Here is an 18781-nt window from a genome sequence, read left to right on the forward strand (position 1 = left end):
AGGAATCTTGGAGTTATCTTTGTTCAGGATTTGTCATTTAACTCCCACATAAAGCAGACCTCCAGGACTGCCTTCTTTCATTTACGTAATGTTACAAAAAATTAGACACATCCTATCACAGACAGATGCAGAACAACTAATCCATGCATTTGTTACTTCAAGGCTGGATTACTGCAACTCTTTATTATCAGGTTGCCCCAATAAGCCCATTAAAACGCTCAAATTAATTCAGAACGCTGCAGCACAAGTACTGACAGGAACTACAAAAAGAGATTACATCTCTCCTGTACTAGCTTCTCTGCACTGGCTCCATGTAAAATTTAGAATAGAATTTAAAATCCTCCTCCTTCTCAGTGTGAGGTCATCAGTAAAGACCAGGAAGAAGTGCATCTTAAGTATCATAACAATCCAACTATCCAATTTATTTTTAATTTACCTTTGTAAAAGTGGTACAGTAACACACTAATACAATCTTTATTGCATTGGGTTAATATACAGCTGTCACTTTCAGAACTGGAACAAATGTGGTTTCATGGCCTATTTCATAGGTATGAATCATTGCACAGAACCTATACTGCAAGACAAGTGGTACTTTTTTTCAGTTGAGTGGAAATTTCATGCAGGAATTAGCGGAACAGTATAAATTATTGTGAAGGAAAACCTACAAGCACGTCTTAAGCTTCTTACAAGTAACAAGCAGCTGTCTGTAAGTCTCAACACAACATTTATTATATTTTATTTATTCTGCAGTGCCTCCATGCTTTTCAGTAAATAATGTATGTTTTCTATAAATGGATACATAGTGTCAGTGTAACTGTAAGTGGCAATTTAGTCTAACAGTATATCACTTATCACATAATATTCCCTATGTTCTTTTGGATATTTTGTTACCAAATACTGAATTTATAACTGACAGTTTTTAAATCAATGTAAATCCATGTCTTTATAAATTTCACTGCTATCTATTTTGTTATAAACAAACATTTACTTAGTCAGTCCAGTGAATATTCTGAAACAAAATACTAACAACAAAAGATCTTTTCATTAGAAACCTACAAAGCAGGGCAGTGGCCACCAGCCAAATGCTGGCTGGTATGTTTGTTTCACTCACCAGCCAAAAAAGCAATGTTAACATGCTGATTTGCTGCTAAAGTCTGAACATTCACAAGCCATTTGGCCTGTGGACAAAATAAAATATTTTGCACCCTGCTATAAAGTATATATTATTCATTGAAGATAGAGTACTGGAGTGCAATGATAAAATACGCTGAATCAGAACAGTAAGATAGACAGAGAGATAAAGAGATAGAGAGAGCGAGAGAGATTGACAGAGAGATTAACAGCACCAGTGTGTAGGATTCAGTGGTGTAGTAGTGAAGTTGTAGTAGTAGCCATTTGACTACAGCGCAGCCCTTAGGAGAAACTATGGTGGCCATAAAAAATGTGATAGGCTCTCCCTCTGTAGATAAAAACAGCTCATCATGAAGTAACAAAACCACAACCATTTTTGAGTGACTATACACTAATGAAAACATACCTATGAATAATAAATGGAGTCTCCCAAATGTTACCCACTGGACCTTTAAATTCCAAATAAACACAAATCAGTGGAACTTCCTGGGACTTTACTGGGAGTGTTTCAGACCTGCCTTCCTTGTGTCAACTGCACCTCTCACTTCCCTTTATAGGAATGTAGTCAGTCAGTTCACCAGTCAGGAAATGTGTCAAGAAACCTGTGAGAGTCAGTGTGACTGAGAACATGAGCCATGTCTGTGAAATCTCACAGGACTTTATGTGACCTGTCTTTTACCACAGACAAGGACTATGGCAGTGGCAGGCTGGGTCTTCTTGCTGGTTGCTCTGCCGTCTCTCTCATTCGCTGAGGCACACTGTGAGTACTGACCATCAAAATTATTCTGAGCCCTTTATTTTCCGACTGAGAAAGGTTTCTGCTGTTATGATTCATTTCTAAAACCAGACTCTGGCTGCTTTACATGAAGTTTATAACACAAAGCTTTTGTCCAATTGTTGCTTTGAATTATTTGCTGACACTCAAGTTTGAGCACTTTCAGTTTCAGTATTCTTCCAGTCAAAATATCAACACAGCCTTCTACGGGTTGGGGGGGAAAACTCCTCTGAACCCATGCCGGGTAAAGATAGAATTACAGATGAACCTGATACGCACAAACTTTCTTTAGAGCATGTTGAACAGTTAACTGAAAGTTCGAGCGCATGGCTTGTGTCATGTGTGTATGGCACTGCCTTTCCTGTTTATAACCTGAGAAATAACCCTTGAGAAATCTGAGCATGACTTGTTGAAGGAGTTTCCTTCAAAAGAGAGATATTCACAAAATACTGCCTGTTTTCAGCATACATTCTCTATTATAGATAATAAGATGAGCTGTTTGTGACATGATTGAATTAAAGCTTTCACAAATATATGTAAAAATGTAATATTTCTAAAATGTCTTAAAACAGTTTGTAATCCAAAAATAATATGATAATAATTAATAAATTATTATATTATTTATTAATAAATAACACAAGAAAAGCATAAAGTAACCAATGAAGAATACAAATACATGGATTAGGCATCTGTGATAATTATGTCAACAGTGGTCAATTATATCATTCCAATTAATCAAATTATAGCTAATAAATTATCCATCCATAATAATGATAATTTCTGTATTTCTATTTTAGAATAAAAGAAGTTTTCTGATGTACTTAAAAAGAAAAAAGAACATTTGAGGAGTCAGAATTGTTGTTTTGTCTGTGTTAACAAGTGTTGTCAGTCAGATTTAGTTAGGTCAGAGTATATAACGCTCCATGCATGAAAGGTTATGAACTTCTTTTTAAAATACAAAAATGTGAAGGAGCAGTTAACTATCGGTTGTCATATCGGCTGAAAAAATATATAGATATAAATATAGAATATAAAATGTATTTCGAGTAGCAAAAAAATTATGTTTATTTATGTGTCCATGTCTATACATGTAGATATATACATATATATATATATATATATATATATATATATATATATATATATATATATACAGCTGAGGCTCTGCATCAATCCAAGGCTGGGAAACAGAAAAAGAAGATTCTCTGTCCTCACAGTGACATTCTTATTATTTCTTTGTACTGAAAGTAAAGAGCCACAGAGCACACCCTCACTCCACGGACCAGGGCTAGAAATGTCCCGCAGCTTTCACAACTTCTACTTTCAACTGTCCCAGACTTAACATTAATATTTAGTAAATAAATATAAAAATATATAAAATAATAATAAATTGAGTTTAATCAATATTTCAGTAACTTGCATCACTTCATTGACTCACTCTGGTCCACTACAGAAGTTATTGCTAGTTGTTCCCTCCATTTATATCAGAATAATAAATTCACTCAAGGTGTTTGACCACAATCCGTTTTCATTATTCCTTTAGTAATTGGCCGAGTTACTGTTTCTTTCAGATTAATAAATGGAAGTAGTAGTAGTTTGTAGTAATGGATCACTACAAACTGCAAACCTGTTTCTGTTTTACATACACACGCTATGAACATTATTATTATTTAGCCAAATTACAACATCTCTACAGGCAGGAACATCATACTGTATATTTGAAGTAACAAAAAAAACTCCAAATGGGAGGGAGTAGATCAAATGAATTATTTAAATATTTACAAGCTATAGAACACCCAAACCCAGAGATCCAGAGGGAACTAGTGAGAGAGAAACACCGTAGCAACATGGAAGTAGGACAGTACTGAGATACAAAAGACACAAGTGCTAATAACAGTAAATTACTAACATTTTCACTTACTATTGATCAGTGATAATTATAAAAGGCTAAAATCCTTCGCCTTTATTCCAGTGGAAATTTCCAACTGGGAACTTGGGAATTCGACTTAAAACAACCTTTATGAAAATGAATGCTGTACAAATATTTCATGTCATCCATTTCAGTTGCATTTGTTTCTATACTGCATTCAAACTCAGAGATAATAAAAATGCTTTGACGCCCAGCACTACTATCTAAATATTTACACACATAGAAACCCTCTCATCAAGAGATTTAGAGTCAGAGAGAATGTCAAATGTAGCTAAGCCACACTTCTGAGGGGCATGTGTAAGAGCTCATGCCGCAAAAAATGTATTTGGAATGATTAATTTGTCCCGAGTTGTCCCAGACACTGTATTTTTGGGCCAACAGGACATTAATGTTTTCGAGAACTGCCGGGGACACTGCATTGAGCATAAACCTAGTTTAATCTGCTCCCGCCCCCAGCTGAATTTTACCAACGGTTACTTACATCTTTTTCTGACTGCAATGTCAGTGGGTTCTTTCAATCTGCGTCCTCTGTTAATTAAATAGGTCAAAGATGGCAAACATTTACATTCACACTTTTATGGTTGTGTCTCAAGGAAGTCCCTTACCTGAATGACGTCAGCACTGTGTTAGAAAGGAAATTGCTCACTCAGTTACACAATAAAACCCAGTTTTACATAAGAGGCTGAAACTATAAGATTCATTAGTTTCTTTTAAAAACAACTACAGTAGCTTACTGCAGCTTGGCCAAGTTTCCATTAGGGAGAGTGGACATGTTGGAGCTCTATTTTTCTCACATACTATACTATAACTTTTTATAAACTCTCCTTGTTGGGGCAATCTAGGACTCTGAGTCAGCTGATGAACTGACAAGCTTTGCTAAACCCAGTCCCAACATGTGATGGGTTGGTCACTGTGATTCTTTATCTCGATCCAGATTATCTAGGTAGGTAGATAGGTATCTGCGAGATCATTTCCCTTACGTCATGAAATGAATGGAAACCAGTGGCTGTGTCATGATATAGGATAGTAGAATAATTACTCATACAAAGTATGTGCTATCTGAAACATTCACTAGTAATGTTAAGTATACCGCATTTGTGGTTAATGGGATGAAAGACACAGATGGTTCTTTAAGATAGAGTACAAAATCTTGCCAGAACGGAAATAATTTAATCAGAAATTCCAACCAAAGTAAATTTATTTTAATAATTAAATGTGGTACTAAAGAACATGGCGGTCAATATTAAATTTAGATTTCAGCCTCTTGTTTGACAGCAATAAACTGCCATCAACTAAGCTGATTACACTGATAACATTTAACTATGCCTATAATAGATTTACATCTGTGAGCTTAAGTGGCAGACACAGCTCCTCCTCTGAACAGAAGCTGGCAATCCAGGAATACACACTCACTCACTCACAACGTCTTACATCTGTTGATAACTTCCTCTTATAAACCCCAACAAAATGCCAAAGGTCTGCCACCTCTATCAAACCTGAATTGCACCATCGCCAAACAAGTCTTTTTCTCTGGTCCAAAGGTTCATGTAGTAAACAAACAAAGCATTGCAACAGCAGCTACTGAAAACAGAAGGAGGATGACTGCAACAATGAGTCGACTAATCGATTAATTGATGGACAAAAAAATAATCAACTATTTGATGCTTATTATTATCCAATTTTTAGTGTATTGATTTAACGCATTAAAGGCTACAGAGTAAAGATCTCTGACAATCCTTAAAAAATTCAGATGTATTTCCAAAATCCTCTAACCAAAACAGATTTTAGACCATTACCAAAGTTAGGAGTCTATTTCCTAATCCACATAACGATGGTGGGCAGAAATGACATCTCTCTCTGCTCAATTTGTATAATGTACACTTAATCTTACTAATGTTGTTATCAGTTATATTTGTCAATATTAATGTTACTGGCCATGAGTTTACATTTTCATCCACACATTTTTTGACAATATTTCTTGTGTTAAAAATTAGCCTGTTAGCATGCCAGGCTAACGCAACCCATTGGCTACACTCTGTCCCTGTCTTTTTTCACATAAGGTATTGTGCATCTACTGTCCTTGCAAGACAAATTAAACCCTTTTCACAGCAACCATTCTGACATGAAATAATACTGATAATAATAACAAATACTAGGGATGTCCCGATCTGATCTCAACGATCGGTATTGGTGCCAATCAATGCATTTTTTAACTGATCGGTATCTGCTTTAATGACCCGATCAGATCCATTGTTTTAAGTCAGCTGTGACACAGCAGTTTTTACTCGTGCTTTCATGCACGGTGCAGCTATGTCATGGAGTTTATCTGCAGGCGGAGCCGCCTCTGCTCAGAGTAGAGAGCAATACAGCCACACTCAACAAGTGCAACAAAAACCATACCAACATGAGTAATTAATTAATGTAATCCATGCAAAAGTACAGACGACAAAAATAATTACTCAGCAGAATACAGGTAACTCAGGTCCTCCAGACAGCGACAACAGCAAAAACATTACAGAGAAGATCTATTATTTTAAAATTTAGTGTGAAAAAAAACAAACAACAACCGTAAGAAACAGCTTTGATGTTATTTAATTGTCAAGCATACAGTGGATTGATTTTTATTTTAAATTTTTTTTAGTATTATTTTTTTGGTCTTTGTGCGTTTATTTGATAGAGAGACAGGAAAGGGGGCAGAGAGAGGGGACGACATGCAGCAAAGGGCCGCAGGTCGGATTCAAACCCGGGCCACTGCGCATATGGGTCACCAGCTCTACCGACTGAACTAACCAGGCGCCACAGTGGATTGATTTTAATAACTTTAATGTACTTGTAGTGGGCACTGTGCACTGCATAATATAAAAAAAACATAAGTATCGGATAGGGACTCCGTATCTGCAAATACTTCATCAGATCGGGGGCTAAAAAAAGCAGATTAGGACAGGACTAATAAATACAGGTGTTATATACATATTAATTAAAATTCAGTTCTTATTAGTGTAGCAGTCTTTCCACTGAGCCAACATGCACAATAGCAGCACTATGACTCTGTTTGACCTGAATGGAACACAACCTTAATTAGTATCATTGGTCCAACTCTTTCATGTCAAAATGGCTGCTGTGAAAAAGGTCTACTGGCACAGTCACAAAGAGAAAATTCTTGAAAATAACCAAAGCTGAACCCACGCAACAAGCTGGCTGGGTCTGGTGGCAGAAACCTACTGCATTACATCACTAATAAGATCTCTACACTGCCAATCCCTCGCTGGCCACTTACTACAATATCAAATGTCACCTGCACTGGTGAATGTGCACACACTCACGTACTGCTTTATAAGAAAAAATAGGGAGTGTTGCACATGCAATTACAGTATAGCTGACTTATTATTCATCAATCATGAAATTCAACTTGCTCAAAAATTCATCCATTGAAATGATGATTTAACATTGCGGCAAAAGTGATCTGCACGAACCAGAGACTTTAGCTTCCTGTCGGGCAAAGCCCAGCTTAAACTGATAAAGAATACAATAGAGTACAATAATGTGGAGAAGAAATACATTTTGTATTACTGAATACAATATATAATATATAGATGAAATATAATGTTTGAATAATAGTAATCTGAGTAAGCAGATCAGATAATGCCTAATAAACAGAACAGAAATGATTTTCAATTCAATATATATTCTATCACTCTAAATGCCAAGATCTTCATCAAAATATAAGTATTACCCCATCATGTTTGTATAGCAAAATATAGGGGTGAAATATTATATCACAATGAATAGATAAGTCTGTAATATTTTCTGAAACCATTTAAAGGTTTGCTGAAACCTCAGAAAAACAGGCCTTTATCTTTAATTATAAATAAATATAAATGATATTATTACTGTTGGTATTATTTCTGCTGACCTTTGATATAAGTGGCATTTCACCATTTAATGTGACTCATTTCATGGGATTCCGTTAGTAAATCCCTGAGGTTAAATTTGCTGCTGAGCGTGGGGGCGGCAACATCGGCAAAATCCCAGTACCTGGCATGACACCTGCTTTGTCAGTGTTTCAGTTTTCCTCCATTAGTCTGAAAGCAAGAGGACAACCCTGCTCTCTCAGAGGGCCCACTAGTTAGACGTCTGTACACATTTTGCCAGAGGATATTTTAGATTGGATTATTTTTGTGTCACTGCAGACTGCCATCACGGTCCGCTTGGTACTGATGTTTGCTGTGGCCATCATCGAATACGTTTTAATCCTGTTTCTGCTCGAAATCCTCACAAGCTTATGGTCGTTTTCTCTGCTCTGTGTCTTTTTCGCCGCTTGCCTTTTTCTCTCTCCAAAGTGAGTTGTAATTATCAACCGTGATAAACACAGCGCGCTGTATATAGTTCTGGATTAATTAAAGCCTTGATGCAGTTTCTTTGTAATCGAGTGTTATAACCCGGCTCCTAGGCTATGACAAATACGGCATAGGACACAATAGATGGCAAGAAATTAGTGAATTTATTATATTAACTTAAACAACTGAGGTTATAAGTACAAATGTGAAGTGTGTCAGTCAGTAACATCAGTAATGTAAATGTGGATGTGTGAGCAATATGAGGTGTAAATGTTGTAAAGTGAAAACAAATCAGAAACCAAACAAAGAGAATGTGCTGCTGCTGCTGGCAGGAATGCAGCCCAATGAGAGAGAGAGAGAGAGAGAGAGAGAGAGAGAGAGAGAGAGAGAGAGAGAGAGAGAGACCAGAGCAAAGTTGAGACAGGGTTTTTATCCTTTAAGGAGCGCCTCAACCAGGTGCTCCAAATCCGTACTCTGCTGATGGTACCTTCAAGGACACACATAGGAACAACAACAACTGGTCAACCACATTAGCACATCAACACTAGACAGGGACCGTAACATGTGTAACAAGAGGAACTGTTTCAGTCTTACTCGAGACATCACATTAAACTATTCTCAATTAGCTCGAACCTTGTTGATATTCGGGTTTTGATTTGAAGTTTTTGAAGCGGGTGTCGATACACATCCCTACTACCCCCCGAGCTACATTACAGTGACTGTCGGAGTTACTTACTTAACTATCTTTCCTGTCTAGTGCAGCTCAACAAGCGGAACAGCTGGTGAGGCTTGCTGCTGAATCCAAAATTACTTTTTGCATCGCTACAGTTTGTTTGCTCGTCTCTGCTCATTCTACCGGCGACACACATAAACATAGTACTTACTGAAAAGCATGCACGTTTGCCAAATTACAGACGAACATAAAGCCAATTTTCCCCGGCCACAAACCTCACAACAGTAACTTTTACTGTGTCACCCCCTGCACAGAGCTACTGGCAGCAGGGGTGAAATTGAAATTGGTGATTCACGGCATAAACTTTGTGTGAATCTCTATAAAAACATTGCAGCGAAGAATATGGAGACATCTGCACCAACTGGTGCAGAACATTTAACAAGCAAAATAACAACATTAGCATCACTGAGGCTCCTGCAGCTAACAGCTGTTAGCATTACCTAGTCTTACACGAACAATGAAAAACAAAGCATAAATTCTTAAAAATACTTACTGTTACTTCCTCTGCCGTCTTGCTACGGACAGTTGGTACTGCTCCCTCTTTCAGGAACAGTCTTTTAGCCAGTCCAGTATATTACTGACCGAGGTTGTTAAAACAGTCCGATACAAAGTGGTTTGCACACACGTACAGACTTTTGACGACTCTAGCCGGGCCATTGCCATCAAAAATAAAATGAATCCACTGTGCTCATACATCGCCTGAGGCTGGGAGACTATAAAGAGATTTGTGCTGGGCTGGGAAGCCAAGGACTGAACAGTTAGCGTGCTTAAGCCTTTGCTCAGACATAACGCCGGCCGCTTGCTCGCTTGTAGGGGCAATGGCGGAGCTCTGCTAATACAGGGCGGAAATGGGTGGCAACATGCAGGTTAAAGGTTGCAATATGAAAATGCATGCCTCTGTGACGTAGCAAGGGGAGCAAAATCTGAACTGCAAACAATTAAAAAATTGGTTTTGCATAATATGTCCCCTTTAAGATGCATGCGCAAAGTTTTTCTGTTCATCCAGTGTACATATAGCGCAGTAAATACTAAACATAAATGCTCAAAACACTGTTAGAAATTATATTATCTCTTCACTAAGCCAATGAGGAATCACTTTGGATTGTACCTTCTTGATTTTGATTGTCCCTTTCTGTGTGCTGGGACCTGTGATTAAAGCTGCTAATATTTGACTAACATTACAGATATATTAAACATATTCAGCCTAAAGGCTGTTATATACTCGCTGTTCCCGACCTGTCGCGCAACAACGTGGCGTCACGGGGGCGCCGTAACTATTTATACTTGCGCATGGTGGTCGCGACACTAGTTGCAGTCTTCTCCTGAACAGAGGTGTCGCAAGTGAGGAAAGGCTACCGACTTTGCTATTTCTACGCACTAGAAGAAGAAGAAAAAGGTAAACAATGGCGACCTCTTTTTTGATTTTCCAAATCGGTAGCAGAGGTTCTTCCAAATTTTCCGGCATATGGCCTCCTCTTTTCCAATATTTGGCACCTCTGGGCATCTCTGTGTTCCTTCATTGAAGGATCGTACAGATGCCTGTAGAGGCGCACTTGCTCGGAAAGCTTGCCCTCGAACTCATCCATCTTCCCTTTTCCGCTTTGGCGTGCTCAGCTAAAAAAAAAAAAAAGAGTGGTGCACGACCTGGCGCGACCTGGCCTAAATCCTGGCGTCCCAGTGAGATCTACGTCATTTTGACATCACACTGTCGCGCGACCACAGGTTGGTAACAGCGAGTATATAACAGCCTTTAGTCATACCATGTAAACACCGAAGAAGATGCGATGACAGAGCTCAAGTGTGTCACTCAGAACCAAGGAGGGAGACAGGAAGTTGTCACACAGCTTCAGCTAGAGGGTGAGTTGTGTGTGTGTGTGTGTGCATATGTATGTCGCCATGTTCAAAAGACTCTAATAAGTACGTGATCATAACCAACAGAGCCAATACCCAATCTAAGCTCTAATACACAGTTATCACAATTATCCTTTGCAATGTTCAAGAGAACCAGTGGCTTCTATATCAGAGCATGCATTTACCTCTGTCTTTCTCTTTGCAGACTCCACATTTACATGGCTGGTGGTAGCTGTGGTGGCCGTGTCCTGCTTTCTGACGGTGGTTTCTATCTTCCTCTATGTCATCTTCAAACCTAAAAGGAAAAACAAAATGGATTACTTTCTGGCTCGGCAGAACAGCACTTTCTAACTCTGCTGGTGTGCTCGCTTCTTCCTTAAAACAAAAACCTTCTTTAACGTGTTTGCTGTTACATCAAATCACTGTTTTATGCATTGTGTGCATGTGATGTTATGCAGTGACACAACCACACTGTGTTTGGTGATTAACACTCCTTTCACAGGCATTCAGTGTTCAATCAGTAGCTGTTTTCAGCTGTTACCCACTGTCCTCCATTTATTTATCCTTCACTGAGAATTACACATGGCATTTTTCTTACTTTTGATATTGTATGTGCTAATGTGGCAATATTGATACACTGATACGTATCTAATATTCTGTATTGTGATACTGGGGCTATGGTGATGGATGTTACAGGGACTGTGCACAATACAAATGCAGATCCTACTGACCTTGTTGCATAACATTTTTTTACTCAGATTTTATGCACATGGATAAATAATATTTATACTATGACACCTACACCGCTACAAAAATATACACTCAGTGGCCACTTTATGAGTGAGAAACCTAATGCAATACAATACAAGAGATCAGCTATAAAATCTACCTTTACGTTTAAGTGCAGTTTTAATTGAAACTGTCTGAGAGAGATAATATTCAATTTATTTGAGGTTATAGTTTGCAGTGGTGTTGAACTGCAAACATTGAACATTATTATCTTAAGGTTGAATTTATGGCTGAGCTTTTGTATTGGATTGCAATAGATTTTACAGCGGTACCCAGTGAAGTGGCCGCTGGAGTGTATGTGTTGGGTTTTTTTTCAAAATGCAATAAATCTTCTCAGGGAAGCATTCTGCACTTTTACATGTCAAATCTAACCAATCAAATATCTCAGTGTTGATGTTTGATGGTATGTAGCATTTATAATGTTTAATAATTGTTACATTACTGCTCTATTAAAAGTATTAAATGGTGTTGATGATCTAACTGTTCTGGTCCCAGTGCATCATTTTATGTATTTAGACTTCATCTCTTCACTTGATCTGTCATTAGTGCTGGGCAACGTTTAAAATTTGTAATCTTCTGATGATGATCGCAGTTACGCAAAATTCAATAATTAATTCAAAAGTCATCGGCCTGCAGTTTGAAGCTATCCACTTCGCTATGGCATTTGTTAGCTGCGTCCAATGTAGTCTGCCGAAGCCTCCCTCCACTCCCCCTCCTGTGACCCATGGTTTGTGTGGATGTGTGTTCAGAGCCAGTGAGCAACGGACTTTCAAAATAATAATAATAGTTAAAAAAAAAACTGCGTTAATGCGAGATGAAAAAATTCACCAGCATTAATAACCATTAATGAATTAATGCGTTAACGCGATAATAACACGTTAACTTGCCCAGCCCTATCCGTCATACATTTATTTATGTGTGCTGTTACAGTTGGTTTGATGAAAGAAATACCATATTATAAAATGACACTCCTTAGAAAGAGAATCCCCTTTCTGCAACTTGTTTATTTTTAAGAAGCAACATGACTAAAACATGGCAAGCACACTATATAGGGATGGGGCCGATCCGATCCAGTATAGGTATCGGGACCAATACCAGCGTAATTCACGTATCGGATTTTCCCGATCCAACCATTTGAAGCAGTAACATTATCCTTAGAGTGACTTCCTGAGGAGGGCAGTAATACACCTAGAAGCGTCTAAACTGATGTTTACACTTATTGCACTTCTCTTATATTTCAAATATTTGACATTTTGGGAATTTAATAAATATTGACATGACAATCAATTTGAAAGCCTTACAGTTGCATATTTGTATTCAGGATGGGATTTTTCCTGTTAACAGGATTTCCTGTTTTTCTGACTTCCTTTTCTGACCTTATACTTACCTCAAGTTGCCTTTTGGGACATACATGCATACATACGTACATATCATACTTGCCTGTTGAGAGGAGTTTATTTCAGCCTCATATAAAATCAACAATAATGATAATAATAATATTAAAGAAAACAGAGCTCTGGTATCGGAATAGTATCGGTATCGGCCGATATCCAAATTCAGGTATCAGGATCGGAAGTGAAAAAATGTGGATCGGTGCTTCCCTAACACTATATTCTGCATATCCTGTCTAGATATAGATATTCAAACACATGTAATTCCATGTAATTTGGAGTTTCCACTTCACTTAAACGGTCTTTGGACTGTCAGAGGAAACAGGGGCACCCACAAGAATCCCACGTAGACATATAAAGTACATGTAAACTCCACACAGAAAACCACAAGCGTCTGAGCCACCATGCACAAAAGCAGAAACACATAGTGTTCACCACACAGTAAGCACTGTAGAACCACAACGTGAACAGTAAATAAAAGCATACGCCATTAATGAATATTTTAAATTATAATAAATGCATTTTTTGGTTAAGGATTGGTTGATCACTTCATTTGCAGATATCTTTATCTCAAGTACCTTCTCCATGCAGCCACTAGAGGTCTCAACAAGACAGTGTTTTAAATGGAGCCACAAATGATACAGTAATATAAACCACAGCTGCACTCAGCAAACAGTGATTCATTAGTGCTGGAAAGGATTCATCTGACAACAAGGTGGGACACAAAGCTGTGAACTGATTTTAGACTGTCCTAAAAAACAAGAGTTCTACGTGGTGAGTAAGAGATCATAAAGTTAAGTTCTTGTGTGGATTTTTTTATGAACAAAGGAAAAAAAACAAAGACACAAATGTTATGTTTACATTCAGTGTTCCTCACTAAAACACAATTTATGCATTATTTTGCCCTAACATTCAATACAATGCATTTTCCAATTTTGAATATTTTGATACTCAGCATCATATACTTAGATCCATGTTTTTTTTTCATGGCTTAGCTACGTTTCTTAACTCTACCAACTGATTAATGGAAAACCATGAAACTGTCAGAGGAAAAGGTGTACTGGGACATCCATTGTTTCATTTCATGATGATCATGATTCTCATGATTTTCACAGATCGCATAGTTATGTAATATACTTCCAGATCGAGTAATTGAACGGAGAGGACATCTACTGTACTGACCCAAATATTAGATAACCCTGATAATAAGACGTATGAAATAACATGAAATAAGGACCACTGTATAGGATATAGTGGCATCTAGCAGTAAAGTTGCAGATAGCAACCAACCGAATACCACTCGCTTTCCAAGCGTGTAGGAGAAACTACGGTGGCTGTGAAACTCGCAAAAACTACGGTGGCTGTGAAACGCGCAAGAACTACAGCCAGTGTTTGCTTAGTCTGTTCTGGGCAATTGTAGAAACATGGCGGTTCGAAATAGCAGAGTCCGTGGAAGTGGAGCCGTTCCCTCTGTAGATCAAAACAGCTCATTCTAAGGCACTCGGAAGGGGTCAAAATGGTTTTCTCTCACGTTTAGCATTTTTCCGACTTTTGCTATTTGTGACAGCAGTAATTATTGCTTAACTGACAAGTCAGTCTCGAGTACTCTGCTGACGTTTTTGACTAATTTTGACTCGTCAGTAATTTTCTGCCTCTGTGGCAGTAAGCCATGTAACACAAAACAAGTTTTGTAAAAATGCAAAAAAAAATATATATATATCTTTGGTTGTGGCTTCTCAAATGTGAGGATTTTCAGGATTTCTTAGTCCTCTATGATGGTGAACTGATTATAATAACTAATTATGTAACTGAAGACAACATCAACTATCCACACTGTCATTAGACACCACCACTCTGTTCTCATAATGAATTAACAACAGCCCCAAATTCATCTGTTAACCTCAAAGAAGTTTCCATGAGCTAGTTAGTTGGGATGAGGGTGTTCTAACTGCCACATTGTGGCTGCAAATGTAGTGCACATTTCCCGCAGTGCATCCTGTTTGTAGAATTGACATTTACTCAGGGATTGTGGTTGATGGGGACTGACTCATAGCTGAATGAATGACTTATGTCTCCTGGGGATTCCTCTATCCAGCGGGGAAGCCAAGTTTGCCCTTACACCTTACATTGGGTTTTGGAAGAATAGATGGGAAAGTGATGGGAACCAAAACTTGTCCGTGGTAGATCTGATGCCTCATTTCAGTCTCCTGGTTCATGTAGTTCTTGAAATTGTGAGATTATCGACATTTGTAACACAAAACCTCTAAATTGATTTGATTTGGTTATTTGCTCATCTATAGATTATTATTTTTTTGTAAGAAAATTGAATTCTTTATTTTCTGAGACTAAAAGCCCCTTTTTCACATAAACCAGTGAATGTTACTGAAATCGTTGTAGCATCTCACCACAAAACCAAACGGGTTTGTTACCAAGAAATATAGGCTCTTTCACTTCACACTAAAAACTATATTGCCCTCAGTGTGAAAACACCTTGTGCATATTCTCATGCTCTGCCGTATGAGGGGTAACTCCCATCTCCCATCATTTTACCTTTTTAGTGAAATGAGTCATATAGTTTGATAACCTCCCACAGGCTAAATGGCTTCATCTCCATCACTCCTAATTCAAAGATTGCACTGATCACTCTAACTGCCATTTGAAGGACACTTCCAACTTTATATCGGGGGTTTCCTCAGAAATGTGTCTGTTGGAGCCTAAAAGCATTTGTTGATGTTTCAGTGGTTAAATCACAAAGTTCATTGATTATTAAGTAATTATTAAGATTATTAAGTAAGCAAAAGGTTAATTGTATGATTCTTTAGGTTTAAAATGTGTGGTAATAATTGAAAATATATAAATTTAATTTGCAATTGATTGGAATGTTTTCAAACTTATTTTGGTCCTTTAATGATCCCGGAGTTTAGGGATGTCACCGAGAGGTAATTAAGCCATTCGGACAAGCAGAGAGAGTGGAGCCACACAGATTTGGACCGCTCTCTCTTTCTCTATCTCCCCTTTTCTGTATATTGATTTTGATTATCTTGTAAATGGAAAAGACATTGTTTTGTATCACCTTGTTTGACTTATAGTGAAGAATTTAACTTTACAAGTGGTCTCCTGGATTTTTTGTGGATTTGGATACGGACGAGAGGGATGATAGAGCTATGGCTTCATTAGATGAAAATCCTATAGTGTCATTTATATTAAAATATTCCCACGTTATTTTGTCCCTAATCAGTCCAGCAGAGTAGTATTTACTGCTGTATCTCAAAATGTCCGGTACTTGCTGATAGTGCATCTTTAATTTGAAAGATATTTTCTCAGACATGGTTAAAAATAAACTTAAGAGGCGGAACATGAGGATCAGATGTGGACTGCTCCTCTTATGTCCAGCATGTTTCTTTTTAGCAAAGACAAGAATTATAAAAGGTCTAAATCCTAACAGGGTTAAGGTGTATTGACATAACACTGTGATGCAAAATAACCTACAATTTACAGATATGGATCAACATAAAGGGAAATTGTTAATGATAAAAAGACAGAAGTGATGGTTTTTGGTGGCACCACAGGGATCCCCCCTGTAGATCTGGGTTCCTTGGCCCAGTATATTAAACCTAGCATCACAAACCTAGGGGTTAAAGTGGACCCTGAGCTTAAGTTTGACAGTCAGATCAAGGCTGTTGTCAAATCAAGCTTTTTCTATTTGAGGCAGCTGGCCAAAATAAAGCCAATTCTATCAAGGCAGCACTTTGAAACGGTAATCCACGCCTTTGTTACCACTCGGCTGGATTACTGTAATGCACTATATGTGGGGGTTAGTGGGTCCTCCATCGCCCGTCTTCAGATGGTACAGAATGCTGCTGCACGTCTTTTAACTGGCACACGTAAACATGAGCACATTTCCCCCATTTTAGCCTCACTCCACTGGCTGCCTATTCAATTTAGGATCCATTTTAAAAAAATGTTATTTGCTTTTAAATCCCTGAATGGTCTTGCCCCACCCTACCTATCTGAGCTTCTACACCCCTATATACCCGTCCGCCCCCTCAGGTCAGATGATCAGCTGCTCCTGAGTGTGCCTAAAACTAAGCGGAAGCTCAGAGGGGACCTTGCCTTTGCTGTGTCTGCTCCTAAATTATGGAATGATCTGCCTCTGCACATTAAACAGGCCTCTTCTCTGTCTGTTTTTAAAACCAGTCTTAAAACCCATCTCTTCTCTGTGGCCTTTGACACCTTTGACTTTATTTACTTGATTTATTTTTTGTATTTGTTATTTTTACTTTTTGATTGCTTGTTATTGCATGGTTATTATTTTTATTTATGTCTTTTCATTTTATTGTTGTATTATATGTTATTTTGCGCCTCATGTGAGCTGTTATGTCTTTTATTTATGATGTCTTATTTATTCTCCTTTGGTCAACTTTGGTTGTTTTAAAGTGCTTAACAAATAAAGTTGGATTGGATTGGATTGGATCACTCTCTGTCAGCTTTTCTAATCTAGGCTCTTGGGGGAACCGAAACTGACCTGATGAGGAATTGGCTGGAGCACCCTCAGGTGTCAGGGCTATTTGGGCTTGGGGACCAGGTTCATCTGAGTCAAGGTCAGCCGATGTGTGCTCCAAGGTTTTTAGAAGTGCGAGCTTGTACCTTGAGCTGTAGCAATTGGAACTGATGTTGGAGTGCCTTAAGCCCCTGCTCCTGGCGGTCAGACTCCTCCCTCAGTCGGTTATCCCGGGCCTCTTGCTGGCCCATGTGGGCACGGAGAATGCTAGCTATGTCCACTAGCGTTGGTTCTCTGCTGTCTTCAGTGCCAGTGCCGTGTCCTTGCCCCTCCTGTCCAGTCTGTGGTTCCCGGGGCCCCCCACAATTTCCTCTTGTAATCATTCCTCCACGCTGCATTGTAAAAAAAACAATCAAATGCAGGGGGAAAAAGAGAGCGAGAAAAAAACCAAAAAAACCTTGTCTTCCTCAACCAGCTAATCCCACCACTGCCACCATATGTCAGGGACCAAGCTGGCAGGCATGAGGAGTCAAAGGTAAATTTTCACAAAAGTCCTTTTATTCACAAAAAAATGTGAAAATAATCAATTTACAAAATATACAAAATGTTCTGGGCCCATAAAAGAGGTCAACTAAACAGAACTTAACTCAGGCTACATTAACAGAACGAACGGAACATACTGAACGAACACACCAAACCGACCCAACTAAACTGAGACATTGGGGAAACTTAAATAGTGGTTGATCAGGCCACTCTGACACACAAGGGGAATAGACTAAAACATAACATTTAAACAAACCATAATACCCTCCAATAATATCCAGATAATGCAGCCAAATATTAACTAAGGAAAATACTGAAATACTAAACATCAAAAAGCATAATAATCAGAAATAACTAAACTCAAACAAAGAGAAATCACTTCCTCTCGGCCAACATGGTGTAGCCCAATTATCGGCCCAACCCCTTTTAAGTGTCTCTGAATCTGCCGGCACTTCCTTTATCAGCCATGCAACATCGTCAGCAGCAGCACCCAGGAACTGGTAACTCAAAGAAAAATGAATTAATACAATGAAAAATAACCTGAATGAACCTAATAATACTACCGAAAATTGACAACGAAAGTTAACTAATTGTGTGCACCCAAAAAGATAACTACTGTCAAAACCGGATAATAAAACTATATATTATGAATCCAAAATCTGTGTCCAGTTATTTATTGTCAATTGTGTCTAATGTTCTAAGCCTAAATATAATCAAACAAATGAAAGAGTCACCACCATGCGCTTTGTGCCTCAATGTGTGGCTGCTAGGGCGGCCATCACAATCCTATGAAAAGTTCT

At 38.2% G+C, this 18781-nt stretch overlaps 2 protein-coding genes and 2 long non-coding RNA genes across 12 annotated transcripts in view; 2 read left to right on the plus strand and 2 right to left on the minus strand.

Annotated features, from left to right (window-relative positions):
* Positions 1 to 12026, plus strand: part of LOC127366082 (interleukin-1 receptor type 2) — a 50585-nt gene extending 38559 nt beyond the window's left edge. Inside the window, exon 11 of one of the 2 annotated variants that reach the window (XR_007885283.1) lies at positions 11764 to 12026. Coding sequence is in view for 1 of the 2 variants with exons in the window: in XM_051404811.1 (XP_051260771.1) it covers positions 10963 to 11108 (146 nt within the window). In the remaining variant the exon portion in view is untranslated. Of the gene's footprint in view, positions 1 to 10962; positions 11263 to 11763 lie in introns of those variants that run through there. The other variant, XM_051404811.1, reaches the window with a different exon arrangement.
* LOC127366077 (interleukin-1 receptor type 1) overlaps positions 1 to 18781 on the plus strand; it is a 72662-nt gene that overhangs the window by 29477 nt on the left and 24404 nt on the right. The window contains exon 1 of one of the 8 annotated variants that reach the window (XM_051404789.1): positions 1687 to 1891. The exons of 5 other annotated variants lie outside the window; for them this stretch is intronic. In XM_051404789.1, the coding sequence (XP_051260749.1) occupies positions 1825 to 1891 (67 nt within the window). In that variant the 5' untranslated portion in view covers positions 1687 to 1824. Of the gene's footprint in view, positions 1 to 1686; positions 1892 to 18781 lie in introns of those variants that run through there. 2 more of the 8 variants (XM_051404790.1, XM_051404795.1) reach the window with 2 other exon arrangements.
* On the minus strand, positions 8317 to 10017 carry LOC127366085 (uncharacterized). The gene is made up of 2 exons (XR_007885286.1): positions 9400 to 10017; positions 8317 to 8660 (listed from the first exon to the last, which is right to left on the minus strand). It is a non-coding gene; the product is annotated as an uncharacterized LOC127366085 (long non-coding RNA).
* The window catches only part of LOC127366084 (uncharacterized), a 39342-nt gene continuing 31503 nt past the window's right edge, over positions 10943 to 18781 (minus strand). The window contains exon 3 of the long non-coding RNA XR_007885285.1: positions 10943 to 11052. This is a non-coding gene — a long non-coding RNA (uncharacterized LOC127366084). The remainder of the gene's footprint in view (positions 11053 to 18781) is intronic.

This window comes from Dicentrarchus labrax, unplaced genomic scaffold (assembly GCF_905237075.1).
Source record: "Dicentrarchus labrax unplaced genomic scaffold, dlabrax2021, whole genome shotgun sequence".
Taxonomy (NCBI): domain Eukaryota; kingdom Metazoa; phylum Chordata; class Actinopteri; family Moronidae; genus Dicentrarchus; species Dicentrarchus labrax.